This window comes from Coregonus clupeaformis, chromosome 16, assembly GCF_020615455.1.
Source record: "Coregonus clupeaformis isolate EN_2021a chromosome 16, ASM2061545v1, whole genome shotgun sequence".
Taxonomy (NCBI): Eukaryota; Metazoa; Chordata; class Actinopteri; order Salmoniformes; family Salmonidae; genus Coregonus; species Coregonus clupeaformis.
In genome coordinates this window covers 30,899,110-30,911,914 of record NC_059207.1, presented here as the reverse complement: position 1 = coordinate 30,911,914, position 12,805 = coordinate 30,899,110, and the positions used below count along the sequence as shown (strand labels likewise).

The window sequence follows — 12,805 nt, the reverse complement described above, 5'->3', positions numbered from 1 at the left end:
CATGGCATATACATAAAACCCTCAAAATGCATATATGAGCATTATAACACCTGGTATGAACTTTCATCAGTACCCATCTGCAATTTTCCTAATTTACATAAACTATAGTCATCATGAGAAATAACATTACGACCTTCTCAAGACAGACTAGAATGTGAGTGCTAATGAATGCTTATGCCAGCTGCACAGAGAGACTTTACATAATTATTTTGATTGCCTCATTTACACTGAACAAAAATATAAACGCAACATGCAACGATTTCAAAGGTTTTACTGAGTTACAATTCATATAAGGAAATCAGTCAATTGAAATAAATTCATTAGGCCCTAATCTATGGATTTCACATGACTGGGAATACAGATATGTATTTGTTGGTCACAGTTACCTTAAAAACAAAGTAGGGGCGTGGATCAGAAAACCAGTCAGTATCTGGTGTGACCAACATTTGCCTCATGCAGTGTGACATATTTCCTTCGCATAGAGTTGATTAGGCTGTTGATTGTGGCCTGTGGAATGTTGTCCCACTGCTCTTCAATGGCTGTGCGAAGTTGCTGGATATTGACGGGAACTGGAACATGCTGTCGTACATGTCGATCCAGAGCATCCCAAACATGCTAAATGGGTGACATATCTGGTGAGTATGCAGGCCATGGAATAACTGGGACATTTTAAGCTTCCAGGAATTGTGTACAGATCCTTGCGACATGGGGCCATGCATTATCATGCCGAAACATGAGGTGATGGCGGCGGATGAATGGCACGACAATGGGCCTCAGGATCTCGTCACGCTATCTCTGTGCATTCAAATTGCCATTGATAAAATGCAATTGTGTTCAATGTCCGTAGCTTATGCCTGCCCATACTATAACCCCACCGCCACCATGGGGCACTCTGTTCACAATGTTGATATCAGCAAACCGCTCGCCCACACAACGCCATACACGCTGTCTGCCATCAGCCCGGTACAGTTGAAACCAGGATTCATCTGTGAAGAGCACACTTATCTAGCGTGCCAGTGGCCATCGAAGGTGAACATTTGCCCACTGAAGTCGGTTACGATGCCAAACTGCAGTCAGGTTAAGTCCCTGGTAAGGACGACGAGCACGCAGATGAGCTTCCCCGAGACACCTCTGGTGGACATTCTTGCAGTCAGCATGCCAATTGCACGCTCCCTCAAAACTTGAGACATCTGTGGCATTGTGTTGTGTGACAAAACTGCACATTTTAGAGAGGCCTTTTATTGTCTCCAGCACAAGGTGCACCTGTGTAATGATCATGTGGTTTAATCAGCTTCTTGATATGCCACACCTGTCAGGTGGATGGATTATCTTGGCAAAGGAGAAATGCTCACTAACAGGGATGTAAACAAATTTGTGCACAACAGTTGAGAGAAATAAGCTTTTTGTGCGTATGGAACATTTCTGGGATCTTTTATTTCAGCTCATGAAACATGGGACCAACCCTTTACATGTTGCGTTTATATTTTTGTTCAGTATATAAGTGTCTAAACTGAAGTGTAACTGAGATTTGTGACCCCACACCTCTATGAAGAACATAATGTCTGTTGACAGCATGGTGATTACAGTGGCGGATGGTTAACGTGGTGATGGGAATCTGCAGACAACCCCAGATGTACAGATTTGATTATGTTGAGTGGGTAATTATTGTATCATTAGATAGCAATCATTGTTTTCATTATAGCTTTGCAAAAGATAATGGACTTTTTGGGGCCCTTGCAATCACATCTCTATCAAACGTCCTCAATGTGTCCCTTATCCAAAACTGAGTAGTAGGACCTGAGTAGGACCGTTGTTTTAAGGCTCTCTTAATAGAAACACTGCAAAAAAGCAATGTCCTCTATCACTGTCTTTCTCTATCACTCTCACTGTTACTATCAATCTCGCTGTTCTTCTCCCTCACAATATGAAATTCTAATAGTGAGATATAATTATGTTTCTCTCCCTGCTACCACTCAGTGTATACTCTGAATAATCGATTGAGCTCTGTCTCACTCAGAGTGTGTTTGTCCTACATTGGCAAAAGTCATGACAGCGGTAGTGGTTGAAAATTAAAATCAAAGAGAAATGTTTTTGAATAACATTTTGCTTGCAGGCTCTCTCTCAAGCCACTGTGGTGCCTATATACAAACCAGTTATGACACATTTGAGTTGAGAATGGACAAGGGCTGTTTGCCTAGCTTCCCTCTCCTTCATTGACTCTCTCTTCCACTCCAGCATCCCTCCTCCACCACCCCCTTGCCTGTGCTCAGTCCTCCTGGGACCCAGAGTCGGAGTGTGGGATGCCCCCAGAGCTGTTGGCAGGGGCCCGGCCCATCATCTCCTGGCCCCACTCGCGGTGGCTGGACTCCTGGAGGCCCCGGCCAGTGGTTTCAATGGGCAGAGCACAGGAGGCGATGGCAGCCAGCAGGCAGCAGATGCTGTACACTGACAGAGTCAGGTACAAAGAAGACTCCAACATCACCTGCAGGACAGTGGGACAGGGGGGAGGAATGAAAACAGTATCACCAGCCTGGGTAGGATAATTATCTCTGTGATGGCGTGAATGTCTTTCAGTACACATTATGTACAAAGGAAATATTCTTTATATATTGGTTGTGGTAAACTTTTTTATCCATTTTACCTGTGCAACAAAGGGTGTGATGAGGGCTCCCACTCTGGCCATTCCACTACTAGTGCCCAGACCTAATGCTCTGGTTGCTGTTGGATATACCTGAGGAGTCAGGAGAACACCATGGGAATACATCATTTATTAACATTCAGGACAGACACTCATGTCGTTTACGCAAAAGGGACTGTCCATGTTACGCATTATTTTTATTTACAGTTTCATTTACTTTGTACCATATTGACACTGTAATACTTATTAAAACCCAATGGGGAAGAAGAGTATGAACCAAATAACTATCCCTTTGTTTAATCACAAATCCATCAAAGAAATAAAACTGAAAAGAAACCTAACGTCTGCGATTTAGTATAATCTTTAAGCCATAAATTACTTCAGTACATAGTTATACAATAACAGAGGAAGAGGCAGAACTACAGAGTGTTTGATCTGGTTCGATATGAAAGAAGTCTTTTACCACATCCATCTACCTGTGATCAAGGCAGAGTAACTTCAGCTTTGTTTTTAGAGTAAGTGCTGGCATTCTATTGAGTCGATAATGTAGCCATGGGGTACATGGGGTTCCATGGCCTATGACCTCACCTCAGGGGTGTAGACATAAGCAGCCTGGAAACCTCCTGCGATGAAGGCCCTGGCGATGAATATCAATACTGTCAGCCAGGTCCTGAAGCACAGACAACAACAACAATGTTAATAACAACAACAACAACACTGTTATTGTGTTGTCAGTTGTGGATCCACCACAGTGTGATGTTTGTCATAGAGTAGTGCATTACGAATCCTAAAAGTAATACCTTTGTAATTTTGTAATGGATGGTCTTACCTCCCTACACAAGCGTAGAGTGGCACAAGGCAGAGAGAGAAGACAAAGAAACACAGTGCCATGGTCTTCCTCCGTCCCAGCCGATCGATGGCCCACAGAGTCACCAGCAGACCTGCCCAACATTAATACATCAACCAATCTATTCAGATATTCTACTAGTCTGTCTAATCAATCAGAACAATTTACAATCTACTTTATTTCACAGTACCCTGCAATACAGCAATTGTGTTTAGCAATATTATGACTATTAGTTGAAAGCAGTAGGTCAAAGAAGTATACCTGGGAATTCAGACAGGGTGGTCCACAGCAGATCCTTGTAGTCGTCTGAGGTCAGGTATTTACACTCCAGGCTACACCTGGGCTCCCTCTTACTACCTTTTGACTCTAGAGGGAGACATAACACAAGAAACACGTGATGCACACTTACCAGTGCTCACTGCAGCCCTCCAGAATCACAAGGTCCTGAAATGGCCTTGAGACTTAAAGGCTAATGTAACCTGAGGTCAATTGGAGTTATTCTTGGTTAAAGCATTACACAAATATCAATTTTTTGTTTTTAAAAGATGGTTTGGGCTCAGCAGGTTAATGCTGTCCTTAAGAGTGTTTGCGTGAGTGTTACTGATGATGTCAGAGGAAAAGGAGCAGTAACTCACCCCCACAGGCACCGCCCTCCTGGAAGAGCTCAGTGGTGAGTAGGACCAGGCCATAGTAGGCGAATGCATTAGAGAACCTGAGACAGATAAAACACAGTCCTCAGTCAATCTAAGGATTCCAATAAGGAAAACTGGGTTAATTAAAGATGCAACTCTTATGAAGATGTTCAATCAAAGTATGTAACAGAGCAGTACTGGTTAAGTTTTAGAGATGTAAGAGTTGAATTAGTCATCAGTGATCAACTTATTTTTTATTACCTGTATCTAGAAATGAGGAAATGTAAAGTTTTTCTTTGTTAAAAGGGTTTAAGTTATTTACCAAATAAACCACAGCAGAATTGTGGTCCAGCGAAAATGCGGTGAGAAAAGATCCTGGATCTTCCCACGGTCCTCCTAATTGACAAACAGTCAAGAAACACAACATGACAGATAAACAACTGAAACAAGGCAAACTATGGCTTTTTAGTATGCCCTGTACGTATTCCATACAATATCTGTATGTGCTGGGCTGTACCTGTCTGGCAGCAATTAGTTTTCCCAGGGGCATGGGGACTCCGTTCTCCTTGGCGATTCGCTTCAGGGTAGTCAGAGCTTTCTCCTGGTTCCCTGTCAACACGTCATAGCGCGCACTCTCTGGCAGCCACTGTTTCCAAAACCAAAGGGTCAGTCGTTTAATAGTGTACCATTTTATTCTAGTGAATTGGTAGTAGCTGTTACTGTCATATTAGTGGTGGAACTTCATACTTGAGTAAAAGTAAAGATACCTTAGTAGAAAATGACTCAAGTAAAAGTGAAAGTAACCCAGTAAAATACTACTTGAGTAAAAGTAAAAGTAGTTGGTTTTAAATATACTTAAGTATCAAAAGTAAATGTCATTGCAAAAATATACTTAAAATTATAAATTGTATAAATAAATTAATATTAAGCAAACCAGACGGCACAATTTTCATGTTTTTTTCATTTACATGTAGCCAGGGGTACACTCCAACACTCGGACATAATTTACAAACGAAGCATGTGTGAGTCCGCCAGATCAAAGGCAGTAGGATGACCAGGGATTTTTTTCTTGATAAGTACGTGAATTGGACCATTTTCCAGTCCTGCTAAGCATTCAAAATATAACGAGTACTTTTGGGTTTGTACTTCTTTAAGAATGTAGCGAAGTAAAAGTAAAAGTTGTCAGAAATAGTAAAGTAAAGTACAGATACCCCAAAAAACTACTTAAGTAGTACGTTAAAGTATTTTTACTTAAGTACTTTACACCACTGCATACTCACAAAAGAGAGGATAGCGAAGATGAAGAGTGGAACGGTGGAGAGGCCGAGCAGCCATCGCCAGCCCAAAGTGGGCATCACCAGGATGGCCAGCAGCACCTCAAACACAGTGCCCAGCGCCCAGAATATCTGCAGGGGCACAGCAATAGGTACAGGAGATGGTTGGCATGATGAGTTCCCTGGCACATTGAAGCAGCTTAATTGATCCAGGTCAGAGTGGAGATCTATCCTGCTCCTGAGGGGCCACAAACCTGGCATCAAGAGGATCACTCACAAACAAGTGGATCAATTTGCACCGCACAGACCTGCTAATGTCTCAAATCAATGACGGACTTGACAGAGTTAAAAGTGGACCTCACAAGACAACTGCAAAGTTGGACTGAGAGATAGAAGCGCAGGAGAGAGGAGTTGAGTTGGACAGGCCACAGACTAGGGTGTAACTCTTGTTAAGTGATAGTAAAGGGTAAGCCATACCTCTATCAGCAAGATGCAGGTGGCTCTGGACCTCATGGGGAGAAACTCTGCATACAGTGTCACCCTGAAGGGAGAAGTACATGTCACTATTATTCTACTTCTATGAACTATTATTGTGTGTCATTAATATAAAGTCAAATATGTAGCCTACTTATAACTGGGTAGATTACATAACCCAATCCTTTACTATGACCTACTACAGTATACTGTAGCTATTGTTATAATGCCAACAGGAAGGGAGAAGGTATACATACGACTGTGGGGCTCCTCCGATGCCGAAGCCCACCAGGGCGCGGAGGAAGAGGATCCAGCCGTAGACGGGGGCAAAGGCGCTCAGTACACCGTAGAACATGGTCCACGCCACACTCATCTTTAGACCCTGTGTACACACACACACCCACATCCACAACTGTGAGCTCTGACACTGACAGCAAAATACCCTAACTATCTCTACCACACATCACATGTTCTGGATCTCCCCATTCCCCATCTCTTCCCAAGACGTTGATATAAAACTGATGTCTCATGAAAGCCTGTCAAAGCACATAACTGTGTCGTTCCACGAAATGACTGTCTTTTGCATCCCTTTGAGATTTTAAGTAGAAATTGTGCACCAATATTGAATTTTAAAAGCCTATATTAAATGAAGCGTCCTTTAATTTAGACCACATGGAGAATTCAATCAATCTGATTTTTTATTTAAATAAAGACTTGCTGAAGTCCCAAAATTCAGTATTTCCCCCTGTGCACCCTCTGTGACTTCTAGGAAGATTTTAATCCAAGTAGCCACAACATTTCTCCAAGTTCTCACCATCATTGTAAAGTCCTAGTTATTTTGTTGCTCTGACAAAGTCATTTCTGAAGATTATTATTTATTTCATGTGATTAGTGATTCATTTAAGTCTGTCCCTCATTTTAAGGTCAACCCTGTTATGTGAACAGAACTCTCGTTTTAATATGGTGAAACTATTCCTTTTTCATATTTTTTCAAAAGAAACATTGAACATCTAATAGCCAAATCATGTGTAAAAGCAGGTGAGCTGGATCTACTCTTTTTGGCCATTTGCTAGTGTTTTGTGGTGGAAAACTGAGCGGGTCGAGCAGAACATGTCAACCCTGTTACGCATAGATAGACAGGTTTGTCATTTTGTTTGATTTTTTTTTTTTTTTTGTGACGCTTGCATTGAATTGCCACTCCCTGTTCCACACAACAAGCTTCCATTCCACCTGTCACAAGGGGATTTATGGCTGATTTAAGATTAAATCGTCAACCCTGTTACGGTCAACCATGTTACTTTATTTGGAACTTAATAGGCACTTCTATCCCTATGCCATAAGACTGCTAAATAGCTAACTAAATAGCTAACAAAATGGCTACACGGACTATCTGAGTTGACCTTTGTATTTTATTCTTATTTTTACACTGTCTCTATGCACACTCAGAGGGCCCTACACACTTACGCACACCGATACTCCAACACAAATAAAAACACTCACTCCATGATTTGCTCACACATAATATGCACATATTATACTGACTCTACACATACAATCATCATATACACTGCTGCTACTCTGTTTATTATATATCCTGATACCTAGTCACCTTACCCCTATACATATCTACCTCTATCGATCCAGTATCCCTGCACATTGTAAATATGGCACTGGAACTGACCCTGTATATAGTATGCTTACTTACAGTGCATTTGGAAAGTATTCAGACCCCTTAACTTTTTCCACATTTTGTTACGTTACAGCCTTATTCTAAAATGGATTATATTAACTTTTCCCCTCATCAATCTACACACAATACCCCATAATGACAAAGTGAAAACAGTCTTTTAGACATTTATGCACATTTATAGAAAAAAATACAAAAAAAGAAAGTATTCAGACCCTTTGCTATGAGACTCAAAATTGAGCTCAGGTGCATCCTGTTTCCATTGATCATCCTTGAGATGTTTCTAAAACTTGATTGGAGTCCACCTGTGGTAAATTCAATTGATTGGACATGATTTGAAGGTGCATGTCAGAGCAAAAACCAAGCCATGAGGTCGAAGGAATTGTCTGTAGAGCTCCGAGACAGGATTGTGTCGAGGCACAAATCTGGGGAAGGGTACCAAAAAATGTCTGCAGCGTTGAAGATTCCCAAGAACACAGTGGCCTCCATCATTCTTAAATGGAAGAAGTTTGGAACCACCAAGACTCTTCCTAGAGCTGGCCACCCAGCCAAACTGAGCAATCGGGGGAGAAGGGCCTTGGTCAGGAAGGTGACCAAGAACCTGATGGTTACTCTGACAGAGCTCCAGAGTTCTGAGAGACAACCATCTTCGCAGCACTCCACCAATCAGGCCTTTATGGTAGAGTGGCCAGACGAAAGCCACTCCTCAGTAAAAGGCACATGACAGCCCGCTTGGACTTTGCCAAAATGCACCTAAAGGACTCTCAGACCATGAGAAACAAGATTCTCTTGTCTGATAAAACTCTTTGGCCAAGCATCACGTCTGGAGGAAACCTGGCACCATTCCTACAGTGAAGCATGGTGGGGGCAGCATCATGCTGTGGGGATGTTTTGCAGCGGCAGGGACTGGGAGACTAGTCAGGATCGAGGGAAAGATGAACGGAGCAAAGTACAGAGAGATCCTTTATGAAAACCTGCTCCAAAGCGCTCAGGACCTCAGACTGGGGCGAAGGTTCACCTTTCAACAGGACAACGACCCTAAGCACACAGCCAAGACAACGCAGGAGTTGCTTCGGGACAAGTCTCTGAATGTCCTTGAACCTGATCGAACATCTCTGGAGAGACCTGAAAATAGCTGTGCTGCGACGCTCCCCATCCAACCTGACAGAGCTTGAGAGGATCTGCAGAGAAGAATGGGAGAAACTTGCCAAATACAGGTGTGCCAAGCTTGTAGCGTCATATCCAAGAAGACTTGAGGCTGTAATCGCTGCCAAAGGTGCTTTAACAAAGTACTGAGTAAAGGGTCTTAATACTTATGTAAATGTGATATTTCCGGGGTTTTTTTTTTATACATTTGCAAAAAATTATAAAAACCTGTTTTTGCTTCGTCATTATGCGGTATTGTGTGTAGATTGATGAGGGGGAAAAAACGATTTAATCAATTTTAGAATAAGGCTGTAACGTAACAAAATTTGGAAAAAGTCAAGGGATCTGAATACTTTCCAAATGCATTCTATTTTATCGTGTTCTTCTTATTTCTTATTTTTATATCTTGTGTGTTTTTGTTGTACCTTGTTATTTTTTGTATTACACTGTTATTGAATACTGCATTGTTTGGGTTAGAGTTAGCAAAAAAGGCATTTCACTGTACTTGTGCATGTGACATTAAAACTTGAAACTTACTATAGTTCTTTTTTTATTTAACCACTTGAGATGGGTGCTTTTTATGACAGAATGTTAAAATTAGGTGAAATCAAATGTTTTTTTGGGACTAAGTTACACTTCTAAAAAGGCACCGAATTGGTGGAATGACCCAACTGCTGTGAAATGCCAGTTAGAAATCGATATAGCTGTGTCTGTCCTGTTGTGAAAGTTTCTAACCTCTCCCATAATAAACCCAGTCGTTGAACTCACTGTTTTTCTGCCATACTTATCGGATATGTTCCCCCAAATGGAAGAGCTGATCATCATTCCAATGAACACCGCCTGGAGTTAAAGAAACAGAGGAAATGGATATCACTATATGTAGAGGCCTTGTTAGTAATGAAAAGTGACAAGTGACACTGTAAGACTGCATTAACATCAACAGCTACTGCTATTACACTCATCACTACTAGTCCATACAATCATCACCAACTTCTCAACAACTCACTGCTATTATTGATTCATGTACTGCATTGTTGAGGGAGCTAGCACATAAGCATTTCACTGCACCTTTAATACCTGTTGTAAACTGTGTATGTGACAAAAACATTTAATTAGATTTTAACTACCGTTAGCCCACCAATCCAGTTATCATTTAGTATTACTGGTAATCAATGTAAGAATAAGTCCGGCATTACCGAGGTGAGTAGCGCCACCCACAGGCTTGGAAGCCTCCATTCACAGTGCAGCTGTGGTGCCAGTATGCTTAGAATCATCATCTCCATAGCATCAGCCATCTGAACAAACAAGGCCATAAGGACCGTTGGGAAAGGAAACAATGAAGACACAGTGAATTGTGCTCATATACATTATATCCACATGTACAGGTTTGAAATAGAGCACATACACAACATGTTATGAAGCTGTTACGTTTTTCTCTCGGACTGCCTTAAGCGTGGCTGCTCACCCAGGACAGACCAGTGAGGATGGAGAGTTTCCACTGGAACTTCCCAAAACCAATGGCCTCCACAGCATCCTCCACCATGAAAGTGTCTGGGGAGAATATGAGGTGTAACCAATTAACAATAAATTCTATACCAACTCAAGTAGGAAATCAAATAACAAGTATGGATTGCAAGTTACTATCATAAATGTGTACACAATGAGTAACAGTAGTCAATCTCATTAAAGAGAAAAGCCATTATAAGAGCCCAGTGGTCCCCAGGGGGGGTAAGTGGAAGGAGAGAGGGGGAAGGCGGTTCCATGCATATGGGAGTTAATATGAGTTTGGATGGTAATGTCAGAGTGGTGGCTAAGGAGGGACCCAGTCATACCATCAGTTGGATTGGCAAACTCCCGGGGTACTAGTGCGCCATCCTGAAGTACCACAGACTCCATGTAAGCCTGCCTCCCATCGATCTGGACCTCCTGCTCTCTCTCCCCTCCGTCATCCTCAGAGCGTGTGCTCTCACCCGTGCGACGGAACTTGACCACGCTGCAATAGAGAAAACCAGGAAGATCATCTTGGATCAGTTTGACAGCCTACTGTAAAGAAGAAGTTTGTGCCAACACAGCTGAATGAAGCTGAGAATGAGAGGCTGTTGCCTAGGTGATATGAGATGTTCCTGTCAGGCAAACAGAGGGAGGTTATGCACTGCTGTTCACAACTGACAAACTTGTGTGACACCTAATCATTGTGTGTAGACCACAAATAGATTTGATATGGAATGGAGGAAAAATAGTAATTCTCCAATTAAGACAATACCTAAAACACCCGTATGTTATCTGTACATGGAGCTTATAAACTCCACATTTTGTAAGATAACAGATTGCTGATAGAGGGTGGAACACTGTAAAAGGAACTTGGAGGCAGCCCAGTGATGTCTTAATCACTCTAATTACTACACAGATTTGCCAAGGGCAGAAGAAATACAGCTGATCGCCCAGTGAGGAGCCTAGAAATCAACATGCCTTGTTTACTGTGGTTCAGTTTCTTTCAGTTCTGTACAGAACAATCCCACATGTATCCCATATAGACTTGGAGAAGGTCATTGCACAATGGACAGATTCTGTAAACCTTTGTGTTGGTGGCTTTACACTTTCTGCAAGAAAGTTGCAATGTGGCCTAATTGCCTCAACCATCATCTCCTCTCAAGTAATAGCATAAGATCTATGTATCCTGTTCGGAAATATTATTTTGGGGTTCACACTGGGGAGAAAGACAGTTTGCTGCCACGGTCACATTGCACAATTTCAGTTCTCTGTTTTTTATGTAGTAACTGAGCCTAATGCCAAGTCACTGCTTTACTAGCATAGGAACAATTGTAAAGAGAATGTTATGCCTTTTTATTATTACACATAAGAAAGGAGAGTCTCAATAGGAACATAGTTGGAAGTTGATGGTGATAGCCAGGAGTGGATAACTCTGGTCGACCAGCTTCAGTGAAAAGTGTGTCTATCTTTCTGCCAATAAACAGAACTGAACGCAATAGATACAATTGTAGTATGGATATTCTAAAACCATTCTAAATCATGGTCATATTTGTTGCTACTAAATAATGTGTAACGCAATAGATACAATTGTAGTATGGATATTCTAAAACCATTCTAAATCATGGTCATATTTGTTGCTACTAAATAATGTGTAACGCAATAGATACAATTGTAGTATGGATATTCTAAAACCATTCTAAATCACGGTCATATTTGTTGCTACTAAATAATGAGTAATAGGCTGCCATACACATCTGTTACCTACAGTATACCTACAGTAATTGTTAGGCTAAATGTGTGGCCATTGCGAGCAAAAATATTAGGGATAAAATGAAAATAGGCTATGTTGTGTAACATGTTAGATGTTAACCAACCCATTCTAACAAACTGGTGCAACTTATGCATGATCAAAATAAAGGCATGACGAATGATGTTGGCACAGTAGTAGCTTCATATACAGCAGGCAATGATGTGAATGAACCCCCTGTGAAATATACACACTGTCACTACCAGTAAAAAGACCTTGAGATAAAAGGAAACAATTTATACAAATACTAGCCGACATTGTTGTAGCACCCATATGAGCAGTTGGGTCAGGATTACTGTTTACCGGTCATTGATGCTTTGCATTCAAACAAAACGCATGGCAAGTTCCTTGACATGCCACACTGTATTTGCGTAGAGTACTCTTGACTAGCTCAAAAGAGGAATACAATGTTGCACATATTGTTATGTCAAGAGATCATTGTCACCCAACAGCTGCAATTCAAACGATCACGAAAATGTGTGCAAAAGAAAGGCTGTGGGCGAAGGGTCGGTTTAGCAAAATGTCCCAGTTACGATCAAATTAGAAATTAAGAAGTTTTTTTTTAAATACTCACGGGACTTGTCTTAACTGGAACAAATCATCGTCCATTTTGGTGGTGTTTATTGGGTTCCACAGTGAATTGTCTCATTGCCGTTACATTGTTATCATAGCGAGCCGAGATTTCAGCACCACGGGCTTGCGGACAGCCACCCGTTCTCGTTCTCAGCGGAGAGCCAATGAGGGACGGGATATTCCGAATTATGTATATCATTGGATATTGACAATTTGAGCTTCCTGTGTCGTGTCAC

The 12,805-nt window shown here is 41.6% G+C and overlaps 1 protein-coding gene across 1 annotated transcript; it reads right to left on the bottom strand.

Annotated features, from left to right (window-relative positions):
• Window positions 1-1,428: 1,428 nt before the first annotated feature.
• LOC121584190 (synaptic vesicle 2-related protein-like) lies at window positions 1,429-12,697 on the bottom strand. The gene is made up of 16 exons (XM_041900024.1): window positions 12,571-12,697; window positions 10,531-10,691; window positions 10,164-10,249; window positions 9,895-9,993; window positions 9,467-9,538; window positions 6,123-6,247; window positions 5,869-5,932; window positions 5,398-5,523; window positions 4,635-4,763; window positions 4,440-4,513; window positions 4,121-4,197; window positions 3,747-3,851; window positions 3,468-3,579; window positions 3,227-3,308; window positions 2,642-2,731; window positions 1,429-2,482 (listed from the first exon to the last, which is right to left on the bottom strand). Exons 1-16 carry the CDS (start codon window positions 12,603-12,605, stop codon window positions 2,267-2,269), a joined length of 1,653 nt encoding a protein of 550 aa, XP_041755958.1. The 5' UTR covers window positions 12,606-12,697; the 3' UTR covers window positions 1,429-2,266.
• Window positions 12,698-12,805: the final 108 nt, after the last annotated feature.